The following is a 22,927-nucleotide window of genomic DNA, read 5'->3' as shown; positions in this document are numbered from 1 at the left end:
TCGCTGTTTCCAGGCAACAAAAAACACTGTCGTTGCCAGGTAGATGTTTTTTCATAGGATATTATCATACACACACACGTAAACCTATTCATATGGTTCAATATAGATTTGTTGTTATTTTTTTAAGATGCTCCAATAATCTGAATCACATAAGTGAATAATTATATTTAGCTTGGCTGAGAAATCCAGCGAGGATGAAGAACTACAGGGAACTTGTCAACGAAGTAACAAGGCTCCTGGACGAGTTTCAAGAAGACAAACAATGCATTGACAGTTTTACACAGGATGCTGCCAAGGATCTTAAGGTACACAAAATATGTCTATTTTCCTCCATACATATCTCCATGTGTTTAACATAATGAGCAGTTTCATTACAGACAAACCATCATATTTTCATGTCTTATGTTTTTTAGAATCATTCCTCTGCTGACCAAAAGTTTATTATTGATACGTTGTATGGATGTATCATGCGTAAAAAGCTTTTGGATGCTGTGGTCAACATCTTTTACATGCACCATGGACAAATTCTATTCAGAGTGGACCGAAACCTGTTCATTGGTACGTGTATTTTGTTGATGTAACTTAGTACAAATATACTGTAATTTCCAAGCTCAAACTACTGTTAATCTTGCTATATTACGGTTAATTGCTATTTCTTTTTGCTACATGTATACTGTATCAACAGAGTTACTTATAAGGTACAGAAAGGTAACAGATATTCTTTGGTCTTGTTTGGTTTTATCAGTTGTCTGTTATCTTGCCATGTTCCATCTCGATGATCTTGGCCTGGAGCATTTCAGTAGAATTATCAAGTCTCTAGACATCTCAAAAATGCACAAAGTAAGCAAAGCACGTACATAATGAGATTTAAGAATAAGATTTTGAGCTATTGAACATTTGCATTACAGTGGAATTGAATCATAACTAAAGTATTTCAACATTGTATTATATATTTCCTCATCAATTTGCTTTCCGTCTCTGTTATGGTGCAAATGCCCTGTCCGGTCCCTCAGTTCCTGAGTTTTTTCTTTAACGTCAGCAACCTCACAACACATATCCAGAGGGAATGGAGTCACATCTATGATGCTGCCGTTGTAGATAATAACTGGATCACCCCACTACTGAGGTAAAATGATGATAATAATAATAATAATAATAACAGGAAAAGAGCTGTACATCACATTATGATGCATATGCACACTTGATACTGTTAGCTGATGGTGTTGCATTTAGGAATGCAAATGCTTTAAAAATTAAATCACTAAAGAAACATTACTGAATTGTGAAAAGTGTTTGTAAGTCATTAACTGAATTAGGTATCGTTATATTAATTAGGTGGATGTTGTTAGGAATCATTAAATTTTTAATGAGAGTATGAATTCTATCCACCATCGCTGGAGGGCTGAAGAGGTGTGGCACAGTAGTGATGCCAGAACATGTAACTAATATATCCTGCTCTAAACCAGACAGCGTTTGCACGTTTAGTTCTGTTATTTATTGATGGTTAATTCTTTATTCTTCTTCTTAGATGGTGCAGTGAGATCGAGGTGCTGCTGGATCAGCTTGCCAGAAAAATGGGCAGAGGAAATCTGCCGAAAAAGTCTCCCAGGAAAAACACAGAACCCAGGGAATTTGATCTGACCCGGCCCAAAGCTCGACCGCTCCCTGCTCCTGAAGTCATTCCACAGCAGGACAAGTCCAAACCGGCAAGTATCAAAATAAATACTTGAAATAATGGAGTATGTGTTTTATGAATCAGTCATTTAAAAAATATATCAACTCCTTTCATTCAATCATCATTTTATGATTGCATTGTTTTGTTTTTTTTACAATTTTGGGAGACTTTTTAATGCTACAAACCTTCAGAGACATATGGTGTCTTTTTATTTTCAGCAATGACACAGATATCAGACCAATCCAATATGGCCGGGGCCAACTAGGGGGCCTCAGAAAATTTCCAAGGGGGTCGCAGGATGACTTTGAGTATTTAAATTAAAAAGATTATTATTAATATATTATAATTACCTATAAATAATCTAAATTAAAATGCATACAGTTTCTGAAACTTCTTCAATCACAAGATGATTTGCAACTTTGTCATAATTACAGCAGAAATACCAGAAATATTTTAGCCTAAATAGGGGGAGGGGTGGCCTTTGAGTCAAAAAGGCTGAGAGCTACTGCGTAGTTCTACTACTACTACATACAGACATTGTGCACTTTAGATTGTAAAATAATGCTGATTGTGGCATTTCCTCCCCCAGGTACCAGTCACAACTCACAGATCTCCAAAGGAACCAGAGATTCTGGATGAGATGAGGCAGAGGAACCGACAAAAAGCTTTAGTAAGCCCAAACAGAGACATACTGGGAGACTGCTTTTAATTTTGTTTATCATTATTTACTTTGTGTTCTGACATTACCTCATGGTGTTCCTCATTTACTCCATTAGAAAGTCCTGAATGAAGCAAACTCTCAGCAATTCAGCTGTGCAAACCCACAGAAGTCTGAGAAAACTCAAGTTAGTGTCTTACAGCACAATTGAATTCATCAACTATGTTTTTTCTTTAACATCATCACAGAATTCGAAAGCTAATACATTTTTAAAAATATTTTCTGATGAATAGAACGTAATATCCCAGATTCTTCAAAGCAATGATGCAGAACTCAAATTTGACCAGCTTTATACTTCTGGCAGCCCTGCCACCCAAAAGGTAATACAAAAGTTTATTGACACATGCTTTTGATCTTATTTTCTACTACTGAGTATCTTTGTGCAGTTAAATAGTGAATGTATATTTATTTACAATGGCACAGACAATCAGCTTACCTGTCAGACTGAACGCAACAGCCATACTGCGAGAGGGAGCTTTATATAATCGTCAATTGGAAGAAGAGTTACAAAGGTAAAGTCACATAACTTCTCAATGGTAATCAGATTTAGTTATTTTTCTCTGTGCAATTACACAAATGAATTCTAAATTTATTTGGACTAATTATTAACCATTATTCCAAAGCATTGAAAAGCAACTAATAGCATATTAAAGGAATAATTCTCCAAAAAACAATTCTGTCATCATTTACTGTTTACTCACATATTTCCAAAACTTTTTTTCGCCCATGTAACACAGGAGATGTTCATGCTGCTCCATATAATGACAGTGAATGTCAATGGATGTTGTTTAATTTCAAAAATGACAAAAATCACCATAAACTGTCTATTTAACATAAAATTTATGAGAAATATTTAAAAAGTTGCACTATTTCTATGTCAATTATCAAATAGGTAAATTTGTGGCATTGACTCGTTTGTACAAAACAGCTTCTTTGCTGGTTCAAATCACCACTTCCCTTGGTTAAGGGAACAATGGTGTGCTGCAAGGCTCTGTATTAGGTCCTTTGACATTTTAAAATGATTTTGCACAAACTTATAGTTCATGCTAGCTTGAGTGCTGCTGTAATTAAAACAAATTACCTGTTATTTTTTTCAATTTACATTTTCACCATATAACTTTTAATGAAAATATTTGTAATGTCTGATCTCAAATATCTGGACCAAATTTGATGTATATATGAATGGGAGATAAATGTTCTGGTTGACGGGATAATAAATATAAATATAGTTTGACCCATGCCAAGTCTTCTGAGATTATCAATAGTTTTGAGCAAGGAACAAAGTGAAATTTGAAAATCTATCAAATCTCTTTGGCATATATTTAAATATGGTGCATGAAAACACATTGCACTAAGTCTAACATCAATAGGTGCAAACAGCATTGGTTCTTGAGTCATGTGGACTGCATTTTTGGCTCTTTTAGGGTGACTTCAATGAGAATCATGAGATAGATGTGAGATTTTGGGGTAAACTAACACTTCAAGCTCAGTCATTAGAGTCATTGAGATGTTTTCCACTGTGGTCTAAGAAAAGTCCTTGTGTGTTGTATTTGGGTGTTCAGATTCGAGCGATTGTCACAGGGTGCAAGCGTGCCATCTGCATACCTGCAGTGGCAGAAGGAGATGAAGGAGAAAGATCTACAGGAGGAACTTGCTGAACTGGAGCGCCGAAGACTGGAGGGACGGATCAGCCATGAAGAGGCCGTTCTTGCACGAGAACGGGTCTTGGAGCGTAACCACCATAAAGCTCAGCAGACTAAAGAGGAGGTGATCTCATAACAAACATCAGTGTTTGCAGCAATACATGACTCAGTCTGAATTATGTTTATGATGATGTAATGTGTGATTGGTTCAGACTGAACACCTCATGCGCAAGTATGCAGAGAAACGTCTGAAGGACGAAAAGGAAATGAGAGAGCTGGTGCAACAAGTGGCTGACGGTCACAAGAACTCCAAAGCCGCCAAAGCTAAGCTACAAGAAATCAAACAACGGATAGGTACTAAGATTGTGGATGATACGTATGGCATAATGTTTTCACAAGGCATGAAATGACGATAAAACACTGTTTTTCTCCGGAGCAGTTAAGGAAGTGTCGGAGCAGAGCCGGGAACTCCTCAGCCAGGCTCTGGAAGAAGCTCAGGCCGAGCTAAGCAGGAAGATGGAGCTCATCCGTCAGATTCGTGCTTTTGAGACCGTCTCTCTGGTTAGACAAAACTTTGTGGATAACACTGAGGTTAGTGTTTTCTCTTGTTACATTTAATCAAAAATAGAATTAAATGATATACACTACCAGTCAGAAGTTTTATATAGCTGCCTATGGGGATGAAAAAGAATGTATGCATCATTATGATCTAACCATTGTTTTGCTATGTTACTCAGACCGCAGGTCATGATTTGCTGTGTGAGATGTCTCTGGCGGAGCTGCGGGAGCGTTTGGCACGCCTGAGAGAGTCAGAACAGTGTGAGCTGGAGGACAGAAGACAGCGGATCTTTCAGGAGAAACAACTCAAAGAGCAGCTACTACTAGAACAGCTGGACAATATCGCTCTACGCAGAAGTCTGGCAGAACAGGCTGTTTCTCGCAGGTAACACACCTGTCCAATCACACCTGTCCCTGCATCAACCTACAGTCGGGTCTAAAAGAACATTTCAGACATTACATTTTTTTGCTTTTTCTATTTAAACCTGTAAAAATAATTAAAAGAAGACAGATGAGAGTGATAATAAACATTGAAGATTTTGCACTTTTTATAGGTCACTAATTAAATCAGTAAATTTATGACATTAGTGAACTCGTTTGTACAAAAGGTCAGACTGAACCTTTCATTGAAATTCATGGAGACTTATCATAGTACTTGTCAGATTTACAAATTACCTACTTATGTTATCTGACTGTGGTTGTATTTCTCCACTAAAACGGCTTGACTAAAAGTGCTGCCATTAACACTCATCATATTCCTCTGGAGGAATATCGGGTTCACATTTGTGGACAGGTACTAGTCTGGTTCAAATCCTCCCTCTTGGATTATTATGACTTTGTATGGGTAGTGGAACAGAAACCAGGGGTGCGTTTCCCGAAAGCATCGTTGGCCAACTATGGTCGCAAGTTCCGTCGTTACCAATAGAGTTCAATGGACATTGCGATGAACTTGCGACCATAGTTGGCCAACGATGCTTTCGGGAAACGCACCCCTGGTCAAGTTGCATAAACATAGCCATTATGTTAAGACATTATGTCTTAAGTACTAGTATGACCATCTTGCGGTTAGTCAAGTGGCAATCAGCCTTACTCTTCAGGATGAAATTAGCCCGATCTACCTTTTTATGTAACTGACTTGAAACAGTTAAGAACAGTCTTAAAGAAAAAAGTGTGATGACTAAGACTAGCCTTAGAAGTTTATGCAGTCGGTCTTACAATGGTAAACTATGGTGTGCCACAAGGCTCTGTATTAGGTCCTTTGCCCTTTCAGGTTTTGCACAAGAACACATACAGAGTTCATGCCAGCTTGAGTGTTGCTGTCATTAAAGCAAAAAGAGGGGGGGTCCAAATTCATGGTAATTTTTCAATCTAACTTTTCACTTGTTACGCTGCTAATATAACTTAGAATGAAAAAAAAAATCATTAAATGAGAAAAATGCAAATGTATTTTTCCTAGTGGTCTCAGACATTTGGACCCCACAGTAATTATACATATGAATATATTATGTTGAGTTAAATATGTGGAAAAGAGGGGCTGAAGGATTTCTGTTTTCAGTCAAGAAGAGAAAAGGATGAGAAGTGAACTGCGGGAGGCTGTCAGTAGAGATGAGAGAGTGCTGGCCCTACAGAAGACTCTGGAGCAAAAACAACAGGAAAGACAGAAGAGAAAGACTGAAAAAAACAGTATGAAGAAAAATGAACAGGTGCTTCCACTCACAGTGAAGACCTCCCTCAGAAAGGTGAGAAGAGACTAGAATACAATCCAGATGCCACACATTTTGCCACAATAACAGACCATTTTTCTCCATTTAATGATACAAGCAGCAGGTTCTTGAGGAACAGCACTGGCAGGAGTTGGAACGCAATTTGGAACAACACGTTCATGGGGCCTTGGAGCAATCATCTAAAAAAAATGGTGCTGGTCAGAACCACAGGCGAGTTTTCTGATGCCTCATGACTATTACAATATAAAATAAGTAGAAGCAATTGATATTGCAAAAATACATCTAGGCATAGTATAAAAATACATAGTAATACTTGGCATAAAGCACACGATCTATATTTTAAATAGCTTCTTTTTTTTTAGCTTTGGCTGGAGTTACTAAAGAACTTGGGATGATGTTATGAAAAGCATTTTTACGGTTAAGTGAACAATGTTTTGAGTGTGGAAATTTAACAGAATGATTGCATGATTTCTTTCCATACTGAAATATTTGTAATCAAAACACTACACAGTAACAAAGTGTCTTCTCTGTATTGCACAGGCACACATACTGAATAAGGACAACAGAATAAAATCAGTTTAGTACAACTTTTTAATGTTGTTCTATTTCATTTGAGCAGAATTACCGCAAATATCTTTTCCCATTTAGCCCAGAAAGAAAAAAAAAAAAGTAATGCCTGATGAAGAGTGAATTACTCTAAAACAACTGAAAAAGAACAGTTTCATTCAAAAGAAACAATGTATTGCACAAAAATACCATAACATGAATCATCTTGAAAAATCTACAACAACATTTAGTGGAATGCATTGTGAGCTACTTAAACATTTAGATGTGTAACAAAGATATTAAACAAAAATCACAAATTTACCTCAACAAGACATTTTCATACACACTATAACCTACTTAGTGTTCCATAGTGCTCAGACCGTATAAAACAAGTTTTAAACTATTTAAACTACTTGATTCAACAACAGTATGAAGATTAAACCCTTAGTGTCTAACATGAAAATGTAAAAATGTTAATTATTCAAAAGTATAAAATCATTAAGTACAAAAAATATATCCAGTTCCTGCTGCATCTTAAAGGAACACGCCGACTTTTTGGGACTTTAGCTTATTCACCGTATCCCCCAGAGTTAGATAAGTCCATACATACCCTTCTCATCTCCGTGCGTGCCGTAACTCTGTCTGACGCACCCACCGCTAGCCTAGCTTAGCACAAAGACTGGAGGTGAATGGCTCCAGCTAGCATACTGCTCCCAATAAGTGACAAAATAACACCAACATTTTCCTATTTACATGCTGTGATTTGTATAGTCACAGCGTGTACAAATAACAAGGTCACACGAGACACAGCCATCTTCTAACCATATACATACATACTGGGAACTATATTCTCGGAGTGATTTGCTCGCAGCACCTGAGAAGCCCCGTGGTGAGGAGCAGAGAGTTCGCTCAGAGTTGGAGTAATAGAGTCAGCAATTACTAGATAGTAAATGCATAGTTTACAATCCATGGGTGTTCGCTGTATTGTAAAGAGCTGCGACAATAAACAGGGGAGACCAGGTAATACCATGATGTTTCATAGAATTCCAACCAAAAACGCTGACCTGATGAATCTATGGCTACTTGCTCTGGATATAGATCCAAACACACCTGTAGCCATCATCAAGTTACATCACGTTTGCTCAGAACATTTCACTGAGGACGACTATTTTGAACAAATGGAATTTGCCACATGGACCATGAAACGTGTGCTGAAGGATACGGCCATCCCATCGATAGTACAGACAGGACAAAGTGGATCGGCTGTGGTAAGTGTTCCGTTATGTTTTTAGATGACTAAATGATATATGATTAGAAGATGGCTGTGTCTCATGTGACCTTGTTATTTGTACAGGCTGTGACTATACAAATCACAACATGTAAATAGGAAAATGTTGGCGTTATTTTGTCACTTATTGGGAGCAGTATGCTAGCTGGAGCCATTCACCTCCAGTCTTTGTGCTAAGCTAGGCTAGCGGTGGGTGCGTCAGACAGAGTTACGGCACGCACGGAGATGAAAAAGGTATGTACGGACTTATCTAACTCTGGGGGATACGGTGAATAAGCTAAAGTCCTAAAAAGTCGGCGTGTTCCTTTAACCTACTGATACTTAAAAAAATAAAATAAAAAAGAAGCAGAAAACATCCACCCGTTTTTATACCACAAACAAAATTTCCTATCGTACCATGACATTATTCTGTGATATGAAAGAAGAAAACTGTTAAACTGCAGCGGGCCAAAATCTTAAAGTGCTTAGTTGTAGTGGTTAAATCATGAGTGGTTATTATACAGACAACTAGTATTAAAAAAAACATGATACACAATCTACTTTTAACAGTAAATCAAGATTTGATTTGAAATGAATTGGGCCGTCATTTAGTCTTGAAAGGGAAAGTTTCAACTACAGGATCGTTATTTAAAATGCGATATTTAAAAAAACTTTTTTCAGATTATAGTTGTTTGTTCAAACTAGAACAAACAAGAGGCATAAGTATACATTGACATTCACTCCCAGCATTCTCCTGACCCTTGATATGGATCAAGAAAAGGGTGAGAGGGAGTTTATCTCCTTATGAGTCCAAGGGCGTTTCATCTTTCCATAACAGATCATTAATCAAAGAGATGTCTCATGCCTCATTAATTCACCAGGCCTTTGGGTTCCTCTTCTCTCTGAATGACATCCTCAGTTTGTTCCTGGGGGCCGGCACAGGTGGCTGAGGGACCTGACTGTACTCTTTCCCAGGATTCTCTGGTATATCTGACTCGTCATCTCTTTTTTGCTGGACACAAGGGTGCTGACAGGGCTCGATCTGTCCAAGAGGGGCGTTTTTGCGTGTTGATGCGTGACTCTTCTGCAACTGCTGAATGATGGCAGAGAATTTAGCATCCAGCGAGGGTCGCCCTGTCCGAGGCCTCGCCCCCTTACAGTTCTCTTTCTCTTGATTTGATAAGACGCTGGTAAAGGGTAATTTATCAGGAGGAGGTGGAGGAGCTCTCCTCTTCTTTTTGCTGCCCGTGACAGGACTCGTAAAAGACTGATTGCTTTCTTTACCTGGTGACAGAACCGTTTTTTGCACTACCATTGGCCGGGATCCTTCAAACAGCGCTGCCCAATGAGGCGGCTCTGTGTCCTCCTCCTGACCAATGAGAAAGCGCCCATCAGTTTCCTCAATCTTATTGTGAATTATGTCAGTCAAGCTCTCAAATTTCCCAGGGGAACCGATGCCTGAAAAGAATACAGTAACCAAATAATGAACACAGAAATAACAGGAAGTTGGACTAAACTCGTTCCTCATAAATTATTCTAACAAAAGCAGAACAAGTTACTCTTATATTATATTATAAATGATACATATGTCCTTGATTACTCACTCAGATCATTATAAACAGAGTCAGCTTGCTTCGTAAGAAAGAGTGGGGGTTTCCGTGGTGACAAAACCTCAATTTCCATGAGCTTGTCGCATGCATGTAGCCACTGACCTAAGAATAAGTTCATTATAATTGTTAACGCATACAAACTATAGTAAAATCATTTTGCTTTGAATTCTGACAGGCGCTAGTTGAACTGACCCTGGTCATAAATGTGCTGCCAGAGGGCATCCAGCCACTCCTGTAAGATGTCAGGAGTTTCAGTAATGAACACATGACTGATGGAGTCTCCATTTCCCGGGTTTATCAGGTTGAGTTTACAGCCAGTCCTCTGGTGGTCCTTTTCTACACGAATACGGGTCTCCTGCATAAACACACACAAACAAACACTATACTACATATTTTACGATGGTTCTTCAATGTATCCCAAGCTTTGTCAGTCATTTGCTATTATTGCTGTAACCTTTAACATTGACCGCAATTAAATTACTGTGTTAACGACAAGCTTATTAGATTAGAAAGGCTGCATATAGCAGTGTAGCCATATAGCCAATTATTATATAACCATTATCAGCTGATTTTAAAATGTATAATATCTCAAGCATTTACGCTTGACGTGCAAAAACCAATGAGGTTCATTCTCGTGTTAAGCAGCATGTTTGAGCTTCTGCAAGAATGAAAGAGGTTTGTTCTCATGCATCAAGCAAGTATGGATGAGCTTCTGTTTATGTTCGCTGATCAATGTTAACGTGAATAAAAGCATAAATTCAATCTGGTCAATCATCATATAAAGCGATCGAGTCTCTTCAGAAAATTTGGACTAAACTGCTCAATTGATGGATTATTTTTAAGTTCCCTTTATGAATTTTTTTTAAGCAACAAAATGGTAGTTGTGTTCCAAAGATGAACGAAAGTCTTACAGGTTTGGAACAACATGAGAGTGAGTAATTGATGTCAAGTTTTTCATTTTTGGGTGAACAAATCCTTATTTTTTTGCCTTTTTTTAAAAGCAACCTTTTTCTTTTGGAAATATATAAAATCATGCACAAGACCAGGAATTTGTATTTTGTGGTGACCTCAAACACAGAAGAACACTTTATCTTATACATTCCTTCCTAAAAACAAAAGTGTTGCATTCTCAGGTTTTAAGCGGGGGAAAAGGCCATTTTAGAAATGTTTCTTACCTGGTTTATGGGAATAATGAGGCTGGGCTCCACTTTTGCTTGAATCTCTTCAGGAGAGTAATAGCATGAAATCTGTCCAGCCTTCAGCATACAATATAACTTACAGCGGCGTTGCAAACCCTCAATGCTTAGCTAAATGGATAAACAAAATGATGATTTTACACATTTCATTCCATTTACAAATGTTGACATGAATCTTTACTAGAAAAACACCAGTTGATGTCTTACCTGTTGGCTCAGGTAACTGCTCATCATGTCTTGTGTCATGCAGTCAGGTTGTGCCACCAGCTGACAGCACAGGTTTCCATACAGCGGCAGCCATGATGAAGCCTCCACTGACAGACCAATGGCAGGAGGTCAATCAGAAACACTATGCTGGTCAATTATTCAAATGTGGGTTTGGATGTTCTTACCATTCTGCATGATTATAAGAGAATGAGACTGGAAAGATCCCTCTGCCTGCTCCAAGCCCAGTGTGGTGTACGCCAACAATGAGTACTGTGCACCTCTGACACACACACACACACAAAAAGTGTGTTTTTTTACATGCATTTCTCTAGTTCAACAATAGAAGTGATATTAATTGTTAAGGAAATGGACATTATATCCATGCTTGCATACAACGGTATTGGGTTGGACTGGAGGAAAGTGTCTGGGTCTCCTCCATCCAGGAGAGGGCAGAGTTTCCTGCCTGAAGATCTGCCAAAAGACAAGCGCAGCTTCCTAGCCAGTTTTTTAGGAGTGTTGACAAAGGTTGGTTCCTCCTCCAGTCCACAGCTATACAGCTCAAATGTAAGTTCAAAGTCCGGCTTTGCTTCAGAGCTGTTAAAATGATTGAAATTGAGCTCAGAACTCTACAGACTGCCGTTCTCTTTCTTTTAAACAAGAACATTATTTTCACATATTTCTCAAATGGCTGTAGAGTGCAATATGGAAAGGTGAGAACTTACAAATTTTTGACACCTTCAAAGCAAATATCGGTCATTGAGGGGTCTGCAATCACCATCTCAGTGTCAAAAATCTCTGAGCCAATCTTTATCAAGCAAAAGACTGCCACCCGCTGTGCATCTGTAGGGTTCAGATACGCATGGCATCAGGATAAATGACTATATGAAGAGATTTCTTAAAATATACATATATTATACACACTACTGTTCAAAAGTTTGGGGTTGTTAAGATTTTACGCGTTTTTGAAAGAACTCTCTTATGCTCTCCAAAGCGGCATTTACTTAAAGGAGTAGTTCACTTTAAAATGAAAATTACCCCAATGATTTAGTCACCCCCAAGCCATCTTAAAATAATTAGCTTCCAGCCAAACGAACATACGGATTGCACTTAAGTCTGAAGCGCAACTAATGCCAGTAATGCAACGCACTGCTGATATTTACGCTACGCCATGACGCACTACGCTACTTACGACATCACAAGTTGCGCTTTATACACAAGTACACTGGGCATGGCCGTTTGGCCAGAAGCTAGAATTTTACTTTGTTACGTGTTATATATAAATATTTTTCTTACACAAACTCATCGCTTTCCTTCAGAAGGCCTTTATTAACCCCCCCGGAGCCGTTTGGGGTTTATGATGGATGGAGGCACTTTTTTTGAGCTTCAAACTGATGGTTGCAATTCACTGCCATTATAAAGCTCGGAAGCGTCAGGGTGTTTATTAATGTAACTCCGATTGTATTCGTCTGAAAGAAGAAAGTCATATACACCCAGGATGGCTTGAGGGGGAGTAAATCATGGGGTAATTTTCATTTTAAAGTGAACTACTCCTTTAATTATAGTAAAAACAGCAATATTGTGAAATTTTACAATTACAAGCGGTTTTCCCTTTTATTATATTAAAAATTCCAAAGCTGCATTTTTTTTTCCATTACTTCAGTCTTCAGTCACATGATCCTTCAGAAATTGTTCTAGTTGGGGTGATTTGCTGCTCAAAAAACATTTCTTATTATCAATTTTGTAAACCGTTGTGCAGCTTAATATTTTTGTGGAGATTTTTCTGTGATATTTAAAAAAGAAAATTAATGAACAAAGTTCATTTGAAGTTGAAATCATTTGTAATATTATAAATGTCTTCACTGTCATTTGATCAATTTACTGTGTTGCTGCTGAATATATATTTTTTTTATTGACCCGAAACAAACTTTTGAACTGTAGTGTATGTGTGTGTAAGCTAAACCATTCAATTAATAAAAATCTAAACAGATAGCATATTTTTGCACTGCATTCATAACATTAGCAAAGACATGGATTTTTTTTTAATAATAAATCATTATAATAGTTTTTATACTGTCACTCACTCCCTTTGCTGTTAAAGTGTTCTGAATCTTTCCAAAACAATGGAATTCGCAGGCCTGGAGAAGTAAAAGAAAAATACATGAATGAAAGAAACAGACATTTTTACTACAAAATAACAAACGGGGTTATATGAAAAAAGAAAAGAAAAGTTGATTCCTTTACCAGATATGGCTACCTTTCCCTTACAAGGGATTTGATCCTGAGAGACTGAGGATCTAACAAAAAAAGAAAAAAAAAAAGTATTTTGTGTTTGATCATTTACATTAAAAATAAAACAAGTTTCCACTAACTACTCCCAGCATTACAGCTGCTGTTCTAACCTTCTGATGTCCTGGTGCTCTTTCCTCCTCTGGGCTTCCCTCATGTAGGCTTTAATTCTGGCATTACAGGTTAACAGACTCCTGGAAGCGTCCAACACCTGCTCTTTTTTAGTGCTGGCAACCAGAATCTTGTAAGCCCCGGCTCTCATTCGCATCTCAAACTCCAATTTCTCCTGAATATCGCGGTCCTATTGGAAGGGTAAAATTCATCAGGAGAAATTTAATGGACAAGTGCTCTCAAAAGAGTTCTGGGTAAAACAAATTCAGACAAGAGGAAGAATAAGGTGGGAAAGAAGAACTCTACCACTCAGTCTATTCTACAATAATTCCTGATGCATGTGCATGCTGATTTATGGAGAGATGAAATATGGGCATTGGGGATCAATGGTCTGGACGCCAATGAATGGGAATGAGCCAGTGAAGTAACATAAAAATAGCTGGAAGAGAAGAGGAGCTCATCCTACTTTAGGGGAAAGCAGGTCTTTTAGAACTGACAATGGTGCATGGATCAATGAAAGTGAGTGAAAGTAATGGAAGTCGGAGTCATTTTTGGTGAATCGGTTCTTTTAAAACTTAGATTCAACAATTATTTAGTCCAACCGTAATCACATTGACCATGGCATGATATTAATTGTGTTTCAATAAAGCATATGGAGGGGGACACTTGTTTTGAAGAGATAGTTCAATCAACACCCCAAAATGAAAATTCTGTCTTCACTTATTTAACCTCAAGTTGTTCCGAACCTGTACGAATTTATTTCTTCTGCTGAACACATAAGATATTTTGAAGAATATGGTTAACCAAACAGTTGTTGGACTACTTTGACTTCCATAATACATTTTTTTTCCCCAAACTATTAAGTCAATGGTGCCCCATCAACTGTTATCGATATTCTTCAAAATAATATTCTTTTGTGTTCAGCAGAAGAAAGAAATTCATACAGGTTTGGAGCAACATGATGGTGTATAAACTATCCCTTTAATTTTGGTTTGTTTATTAATAGTGATTTCATGATTTTACCATTAGCTCAATTATTGGTTCTCGGCTCATGGCTAATTGGACTTTCGAGTCAGAATAAAAAAAAACGCAAAACAAATTCACTAAAAAGAGTCGATTCACATGAAACGATTCGTCTACGAATCGGATATGGCAAGCAGGTGGTGAAGACTAATTACGTTAGTTGGACAAAAAGACGCAAAACAGTCAAAACATCGACTAATTTTAGAGTTGTGTGATGATGTTTTAGAGCATGTTTTCACTCATTTGGTCCATTGGAGGATTCCAACACATAACATGGTGTGTAAAGTTAGATAGAATATGAATGAAACATGACCACACTCTCCTCATACACAGACTACCTTTAGTTTCTTAGAAGTTATGAACAACAAATTCATGTCTTCTATTATCTGCTGCGTGTTATGCACATTTGTGCATCGCTTCATATGTCTGTCTTTGGCCTGAGAAAATTATTGAATGTACCGGTTAGTCTTGAATAAAAACAGACATGGAAAAACCACAACGTGAATTCCAGCATAACAGACTCACCTCATTTAGAAAAAACATGCTTTCTCTTATTTTCTTTCTCTTGATCTCCATGGCGAGAGAGGAACACGATGATACCGTGGATCGAGTGGCAATATTTCGTTTAAAATGTTGAATATCCCGCGGTGGATCCATACTGGCCTCTTCCTCGAGACAAGCCTCTCTCCACACAACAAACCAACGGATTACACAAGCGCGAATCGACCAATCAGCTTATTCCAAAGCTCGCCGTTGCCTATACAGCAGTTGGGCGATACCATTTTTAAACTGTGAAAGGTTGGGGTATCGAAAAAACTAAATAGGTGTGCTTAAACAAGTCGATTTTATTCTTACATTTTGCGAATTTCATACTAATATGTGAAGTATACTACATTTTAAACTAGTTTATGCAAATGATCAAATAATGTGGGTTTGTGTTAAAGCTGTGATTTTGAGCTCTTCTCCCCCGTCTGTCTTTAAATAGATTGACCTGACGGTCTGCCGCACTGCATTCTAATGAATCCTGAATGTTCTGACCGAAATCTTTTTCAGTCAGTGATCTTTTTACAGCGATTGTGATTTTACACCTAATGCGATGACATTTTGCACACGAAAACTGCATTCAGCATCATATGAAAAGAAATCAATGTCACCTCTGTCGCTGCTGTCACGCTCATTCTTGACCCAGATGACTTCATACACCTAGATATCGCTTTTACTGTATGTCAATCAGAGAGGGTTACCAGTGGGGTTCGGACTGAAATATCAAGCAACAGATAACCCGAAGGATCAACAGTTTGATCAAAGCTTACAATACACAATCCCACTGGAGCTCGTTCATCAAGGTATGATCGCATGCTTGTGGTGTTATAGAAAATGTCAGTCAGACTCTGCCCAGTAGATCTCCTCCTGCTTGCTTAAGAAGATTTTCACAAATATGTCTGTGGTAGTTTAATGTAAGTAGAGAAACAATTATGGCATGATCTTCGGTTGATTTAAGCATATAAGTAAAGCATTAAAACATTTGCAAATGCATCTCACCACCGATGTGCATGCATTTGATTTGCCAAAGCTTTGCATTAACCTATTTAAACCATGGATATGCTGAAATTAAGAACATAATTAAATAATAATAATGGATGGAAATTGTCATGTTATATTCTGAATGAATATCTAGCACACAGCTTAGATGTGACAAGTGGTTCAAGGGTTGATGTCAGTTTATTTTATTTTAGTATATGATACTGTCATATATTCTGTCTATGTTAGGCTTCGAGAAAAGCTTGATCTAATAAAAATGACCAGTTAGACAGCGAGGGATACACACCATAGTTGTCGACCGATATGGGGTTTTCAATAGTCCATGCCGATACCGGCCGATAAAATACCGATAATGCCGCCGGGGCAAGTTGTCACATGTTTCCAGCTTAGCTTAGAAAGTCACTTTCTGTATTCAGATTCATGCAGTTTGTATTATATACAAATAATGTGCATTGACAAATATACCAAATATAGACAGATTAATCCGCCTGCCTGATATATTTGTCTATTACTAAGGTAGTTAGCAAAATGGTTGTTCTTTCTGTCGGTTTTTCGATCCTCTAAGGCAGAAATGAACAAAAATTGTTAACACTTTATTTTACAGTGTCCTTGTTATAACAGTAAATTATGCATAATTACATGCAACTAACCCTCAACCAAATCCTAATCCTACCCTATCCCTAGTAAGTACATGTAGTTGATTAATATTACTCAGTACTTAAATATTTAATTACACTGTAACAATGACACCTTAAAATAAAGTGTAACCCAACATTTTTACTAAGAAGGACCAAAAATCATACAGGATTGCTGTGGGACAAACGTAAAAGTTGCGTTATATCAAACTATGTTATATTAAATTTGACATGATTAAAACTAAAAAGTTAAAAGATACATTAGAAATTAAGATATGCTTCAAAGACATGTAATTTCCCCCCCTGTTGTGATATGGTGGGTCAAAATCACAGGTTATCACAGGCCAACTTTGGCCTGCGGACCCTGGTTTGCCATTTCTGCTGTAAGGTATTTTTACATCGAAGAACTCGGGTGCACAAATTTGTAATGTTTTTTCATTGATAGGTTATCTGTGTCATGCAGCAGAAAGTGTGCACACGCAACACAGCGCTGTTTGTGAAGAACGGTCAGGCGTGTGGAGCCGGGGTCCCTCCTCAACTTCCTTTCCGCTGCCCGCGATGTGGAGAGCACCAACGTTTCCACAGTCTCTCTTCCCTCAGAGCTCACCTTGAATACAGCCACCCGTTCCACACTAAGCATGACATCAGCCTCCTATCCACAAGGGATTTATGTAACACAGACCGAATGGAAGGCTGCAAAATCTCCAATTCCGACATGCAGAAAGTACGCGATGCCGGCACCAATACTAACTCAACTACGAGAGGAGAGCGCAAACACATATTCGCTGCTGACCAAGCTCCATCCCAGCATCCCTCTGAGCAAAAGCTCACGCCCCCCGAGAGGAGCCTCAGCGTTGGGGACGCATCAGCCGGTGCCGGACCCCTCTCGGCTCCGGTGGCGTCCGTGGAGAAGAGGCTGGAGGGGATGATGAGGACAGCCAATAGCAGCATGGAGCGGCGTCTGCTACGGCTGAGCTCAGAGCTAGCGCAGACAGACACGGCTATCCTGTGTGAGCGCGCTCACTCGCATCACCTGGCCCAGGAGAAACAGGTAGTGCTGGAGCGAGAGCGAGCGCTCAGCCGACAGGTAGACGCCGCCGTGATGGTGATCGCCACACTGAAGCAGCAGCTCAGCATCTCGGAGCACGAGCTGGAGCGGAGAGAACAGTGAGTGAAAGATTTAAAGGCTTAGTTCGCTAACTCATTCACTCACCGTCATGTCGTTCCAAACCCATCAAATTCCGTTCATCTTCGGAACACAAATGAAGATATTTGTAATGAAACATGAGAGATTTCTGCCCCTCCATTGAAATTCTACTCACCCAAATCTCTTGACGCTTTAGAACTTTCATAAAGAGATTGTACAAGATGCATGTCGTAATTACCACAATTACGAGATGACAGTCGGCCTGTCCGGTGGTACAAGTTGGCTCTTTCAGAAAATTCTGAGTTTACAAGTTGTAATCATGAGAATGTCAAGGCTTTTTACTTGTCAGAATGGCGTGAACGCATCTAGAAATCCATATAAATGGTTAATCCAAGGCTGTGTCCAAAATCGCCCCCTATACCCTTAAAGGGATAGTTCACCCAAAAATGAAAATTATCCCATAATTTACTCTCCCTCAAGCCATCCTAGATGGTGTATATGATTTTCTTCTCTCAGCCAAACACAGTCGGCGTTATATTGAAAAATATCCTGGCTCTTCCAAGCTTTATAATGGGAGTGAATCGTACCTTAGATTTTTTAAGCCCAAAAAAAGTGCATCCATCCATCATAAAAGTAATCCATACGGCTCCTGGGGGGCAATAAAGCCCTTCTGAAGCAAAGCGATGCGTTTTTGTATGAAAAATATCCATATTTATAACTTTATAAACTATAATCACTGGCTTCTGGTAATGACCTTACGCAAGTCGAGTTATGGCGGAAGAGTGACCTCTGACCTCTAATAAAGAACACTCTTCTTTAGTGTTTCACAAATAAAATAAAGTTATATAGGGTTGGATTGACATGAGGGGGTGTAAATGATAATGAAATGGAGAAAGTGCACAACTCTGTGGCTTATTTTTACACGAAAACTTTTTTTTCTTAAAAGTGCAGCAGCAAGAAACAGAACGAAACAGTACTACGTTTATGCACTTTGAAGAAAATAATGAAATATGATTGGACGCCTTTGATCCTTTTACATTTTGTGATGAGAGCCTAATGTTTCATAAAGCTGTTCTTCAGTAACTACCTCTGACTGTATCGCAGGGAAGTTGTCACCATCCAGAAGTTTCTGGAAGCGGCGGCGCAGCACGAGATGTGTGGGAAGGTTCGTTTGCGACGGTTCATTGAAAGCCTCTTGCGGCGGATTTCCCTGGCCGAGAGACTACTGGAGTATTATCAGAGCGTCCCTCACAGGCATTACTGCACGGCTCACTCTGTATGTTACCAAAACATGCATCAACATAACACTGTATATCTCACGACTCAATTATTATTTTTAAAAAGGGTTTTACAAAGAAAAAAATCTGTTTTTATTATCATTGTGATTTGCCTCACAACATTTTAGATAATTGTATTTTAAAACAAAATTGCTCCATGGCTTTTGAAAAGAAATTGTAATAAAAGACAATGCCAGTATTACAAGATTTACAATGTTTTAATAATGAAATCATTTGTTTTGTTAACTTCTCCAGACCGTTACACCACTGTTTTTTACTTCTAAATGAATTTCATAGGTCATTTTAAATGCCAGACCATCAAGTCAGTTGACCCTGTACTGGTATACAAAAGATATTCCCATTGATAATGAATCACCTGACATGACCTACTTCAGGATTGCAGTAATGAACTTCTATTTCAGAAATATGTCAGCCCTGTTGTATTTCTCTAATTTCTCATTATTTCAGGTGCCTCTGCCATCAGAGTTCGGTCCACACAGAATAACACAAAGCAGGTATTTCATTATTGCTTTCACTTTTAGAAGAAAAGTCACATTAACCCAGTAATGAGTAATTCATGTAACCATTTAACTTTAACTTTTTAAGATTCACTGTAAAAAGTGGCAACTTGCAAGAGCTGTTTTTTTTTTTTAAACTTGATTTAACCCATTAAAATTAATTTTGTTGGTATAAATTAATGTATTAAGGTTGATTCAGTAATATTAAATAATGTTTTTGACTTGAATAAAACCAGTTAAAGGTGCAGTACACTATTTCTGAGATACGCTGTTGAAAGTGAATCAGACCGAGCAGCGCGACACACTTGTGGCCAATCAGCAGTAGGGGGCGTGTCCTCTCATGATGGGGGTGGAGAGTGACTTAAAAAGAAGGGTTATGATTAGGTAAGAGCTTTAGCACCCGCGTTAATATTAGAAAAGATGTCCAGTGGTAGAGAGGCGTTAGGGAGCAGGAAGGCCTGAAAATGGACGCTGAGGTTGTGTTGTTTCTGCTCCATACGTGAGTAACATTGGTTTTGATGTTTCACAGAACTAAGATATACTGTTGTTGTAATGTTAGCTCTAGTAACAGCACAGTTTTTAAAGTCGACATGAAATCAAAATTGACCCTATTTAGCGCATATTACTAGTCTTGTGATGAACAATTAATCCGTGCAAGTTAATACACAGAAAAAATTGTTTGCCGTGGTAGTCTTTAATCAAAATCTGGAAAGTTTCTTCCGGTCTGGAATGGCGTTCCTTTTCTGATGACGTGAGTTAGACGGCTTGGGTTGAAAACGCTTAACCACTCCCCTCAAACCGTTAGTCTGCTATGAGCAGAGATGGAGAGGAGGAGCGCTAAAGTAAAACCCCGCCCTCTGTTCAATATTTCGTTTCACTTGGAAATACGTCACAACACTGAACCGGAAGTTGCAAACGACTTTTCTCCACAGGGACTTTAATGTGTCATTGTTTGTCTGGAGCTGCTGGCGACTAACAACCAACTCTTGCTTGTGTATACTCTTGTGTGCTGTATGTTCATTTCTTGTTCTTCCTTGTCGTTCGTTCGCCATCTTCGCTTTATTTTTCATGAAGCTTTATTTTGCTTCGCTTCTGCTATGATGAAGAGACATCCAATTTGTGGGCGGAGCAATGAAGGGAGGAGTGTGTTTGTTTGGGTTGATTTCAAATATCAACAGTGTTTCTCAGAAATCGCTTACTGCACCTTTAATTTAGATGTTATCATTTTTTAGGTTACCATATAAATTTTTTTGGGGTGTTAACTTCCTATACTTAACTACCTGCGGAAAACAATTCAGAGCATTCAATATAAATCATGTCCTTATTTGACTCATTTGGCTTGTAGCAGACAGGTCGTCCCCTCTAACTAATTAATGTGATCCTATCAAGACAGTAGAAGATCATGTTGCCCCTTCCATAAATTACCCTTCTGTGTTCTTTTCCATTTAATTAGCCTTAAAGTGTGTACAAATTAAATAAAAGAAATAAAGCACACTGCTTTATCTGCTCCCATGAAACTTTAATAATTTGCTTTGTCAAGGTCTTCGTCAGGTGATGTCTCCCTTTTCAATAATTGTTTGACATCTTCTTTTTGCCTAATGGATAATTGGTTAGTTTTATCTGGTGTGTGTTTATTATATTTGTGAATATGAAAGCCTTTGATATTTGTTGTTCCTATTGCCTGACAAAGACCTTGATTGTTCAAAACGTTGCAATCTATATTGGTTTTATGGGAGCAGATAAAGCAGTCAGTGTGTTATTATATTTTCTTTTTTTCATTTCTTTCATTTTGACTTTTTTAACTGAGCACCTGTCCAACTTATTTTGCTGTTTGGCATCAGGTCTTCAGGAGAGCATCTTGAGCCGGATGAAGAGGAGCAGTTGCTTGGTCAGTCTGGATGGGAACTGTTGGAAGGTTCTGCTGGGAGACTGGGCTACGACAGCTGGTCCCAGCAGAGGAGGTCAGATGGGTATGAGGTTTAGGGACAGAGGCGGAGCTTAGCAATGAGTGTACATGTAAATAATATCGAAGTGAATATGTTGAATGTATTAACAATTATTCAGTGGGGTCCAAAGGTCTGAGACCACATTGAAAATCTGGGATTCAAAATCTTCTCTTTTTCTTGGTTTATTAAAATACACTACCAATCAAAAGTCTGGGGGAAGATTGTTTTTAAAGAAATTAATACTTTTATTTAGCAAGGATACATGAAATTGATCAAAAGTAACTGTTCTGAAGGATCATGTGACACTGATACTGAAGATTCAGGTTTTCATCACAGGAATAAAATACATTACAAATGGTAATAACATTTAACAATATTGTTTTATATAAATATATATATATATCAAATAAATGCTGCCTTGGTAAGGCCTCTTTAAAAAAAAAGAAAAAAACATACCAGCCCCAAACATTTGAATGTTAGTGTATCATTTATGACAAAAAACGTTGTTATAAACAACCAGTGAGTTGATTTCAGTTTTACATAAGATAGCTTTTTCAAGAGTTCAAGATGCACATTAGTGAAAGTAATGATAAGTGGCAGTCCAGTGGGTCACATGTTGATTTAGTAAAGCATACTGAACCTTAGGCTACGTTCACACTCCAAGCCTTTAGTGCTCAATTCTGATTTATTGCTCAGGTCCAATTTTTTTGACATTTGTCATGATCCTGAACTGACCCGCATGCGCAAAAGAACAATAACAAAGATGGCACGCAGCACGCTGTCATATTGAAGTAAACACAGAATTGCTGAAGTCAGTGTTCAAGCGTTCATTTATAAGGTGATGTGCCACTGAAGTCAGTGAATTAGTATGCAGGCGATAAGGAGGAGCAAGAGAGCAACGTTTTGCTTGTATAGAGCTGTCATTGTAATACTTATGAGTGTAACAGCTTCACTGCCGTCTTCCATATTCACTGAGTGACTAAAGAACTAGCGGTGTGTGAAATCTTTGTAGTGACTCCCATCAGCGCAGAATTGTGATGAATGATGAATTCTGATATGACTGTTCAGACTGAGGTCGCATTGCAAAAATTCAGACATGCATCTGATTTAGGACCACATATGGAAGCAAATCAGAATAAAAAAAGATCAGATTCCATGTGGTTCCTCAAAAAAATGGCCTGCAGTCTGAATGTAGCATCATTGACTGATTCATGACTCATTACGAGAACCGTCTCCGAGTCGGACTACACTGGTCTCCCTGTATGTTTGTTTTTGAATGCAGCCAGCAAGAATAACTC

At 38.3% G+C, this 22,927-nt stretch overlaps 3 protein-coding genes across 3 annotated transcripts; 2 read left to right on the top strand and 1 right to left on the bottom strand.

Moving 5' to 3' along the window:
* The first annotated feature begins 18 nt into the window (after positions 1 to 18).
* On the top strand, positions 19 to 6,950 carry cfap99 (cilia and flagella associated protein 99). The gene is made up of 17 exons (XM_084393818.1): positions 19 to 39; positions 128 to 305; positions 414 to 558; positions 746 to 840; positions 1,014 to 1,126; positions 1,529 to 1,706; positions 2,265 to 2,345; positions 2,452 to 2,520; positions 2,627 to 2,713; positions 2,817 to 2,905; positions 3,956 to 4,160; positions 4,249 to 4,390; positions 4,476 to 4,627; positions 4,774 to 4,979; positions 6,150 to 6,333; positions 6,419 to 6,528; positions 6,859 to 6,950. Exons 2-17 carry the CDS (start codon positions 195 to 197, stop codon positions 6,869 to 6,871), a joined length of 1,980 nt encoding a protein of 659 aa, XP_084249944.1. The 5' UTR covers positions 19 to 39; positions 128 to 194; the 3' UTR covers positions 6,872 to 6,950.
* Positions 6,951 to 8,364: 1,414 nt separating this feature from the next.
* Positions 8,365 to 15,293, bottom strand: rtkn2 (rhotekin 2). The gene is made up of 12 exons (XM_084393819.1): positions 15,090 to 15,293; positions 13,544 to 13,731; positions 13,386 to 13,438; positions 13,226 to 13,279; positions 11,867 to 11,984; positions 11,538 to 11,738; positions 11,330 to 11,424; positions 11,145 to 11,251; positions 10,917 to 11,048; positions 9,934 to 10,096; positions 9,736 to 9,843; positions 8,365 to 9,589 (listed from the first exon to the last, which is right to left on the bottom strand). The coding sequence occupies exons 1-12, from the start codon at positions 15,219 to 15,221 to the stop codon at positions 9,006 to 9,008; spliced, it is 1,935 nt and encodes a 644-aa protein (XP_084249945.1). The 5' UTR covers positions 15,222 to 15,293; the 3' UTR covers positions 8,365 to 9,005.
* A 254-nt stretch (positions 15,294 to 15,547) lies between these two features.
* Positions 15,548 to 21,833, top strand: znf365 (zinc finger protein 365). Its single transcript, XM_084393825.1, has 5 exons — positions 15,548 to 15,910; positions 17,187 to 17,908; positions 18,993 to 19,164; positions 19,634 to 19,680; positions 21,525 to 21,833. Exons 2-5 carry the CDS (start codon positions 17,199 to 17,201, stop codon positions 21,664 to 21,666), a joined length of 1,071 nt encoding a protein of 356 aa, XP_084249951.1. The 5' UTR covers positions 15,548 to 15,910; positions 17,187 to 17,198; the 3' UTR covers positions 21,667 to 21,833.
* Positions 21,834 to 22,927: the final 1,094 nt, after the last annotated feature.

The sequence above is a fragment of the Rutilus rutilus genome (assembly GCF_951802725.1).
Source record: "Rutilus rutilus genome assembly, chromosome: 21".
In the NCBI taxonomy this organism is placed as follows: domain Eukaryota; kingdom Metazoa; phylum Chordata; class Actinopteri; order Cypriniformes; family Leuciscidae; genus Rutilus; species Rutilus rutilus.
This window is presented reverse-complemented; position numbering and strand designations above follow the sequence as displayed.

Coding starts and splice junctions, on each gene's coding strand:
- cfap99 (XM_084393818.1), top strand. CDS start 195: ATGAAGAACTACAGGGAACTTGTCAACGAAGTAACAAGGCTCCTGGAC. Junction 2,521..2,626: donor AGAAGTCTGAGAAAACTCAA/GTTAGTGTCTTA, acceptor TCTGATGAATAG/AACGTAATATCCCAGATTCT. Junction 6,334..6,418: donor TGAAGACCTCCCTCAGAAAG/GTGAGAAGAGAC, acceptor TGATACAAGCAG/CAGGTTCTTGAGGAACAGCA.
- rtkn2 (XM_084393819.1), bottom strand. CDS start 15,221: ATGGATCCACCGCGGGATATTCAACATTTTAAACGAAATATTGCCACT. Junction 11,252..11,329: donor TCTTATAATCATGCAGAATG/GTAAGAACATCC, acceptor TTGGTCTGTCAG/TGGAGGCTTCATCATGGCTG. Junction 10,097..10,916: donor TCATTATTCCCATAAACCAG/GTAAGAAACATT, acceptor GTGTTTATGCAG/GAGACCCGTATTCGTGTAGA.
- znf365 (XM_084393825.1), top strand. CDS start 17,199: ATGCAGCAGAAAGTGTGCACACGCAACACAGCGCTGTTTGTGAAGAAC. Junction 17,909..18,992: donor GAGCTGGAGCGGAGAGAACA/GTGAGTGAAAGA, acceptor ACTGTATCGCAG/GGAAGTTGTCACCATCCAGA. Junction 19,165..19,633: donor ATTACTGCACGGCTCACTCT/GTATGTTACCAA, acceptor TCATTATTTCAG/GTGCCTCTGCCATCAGAGTT.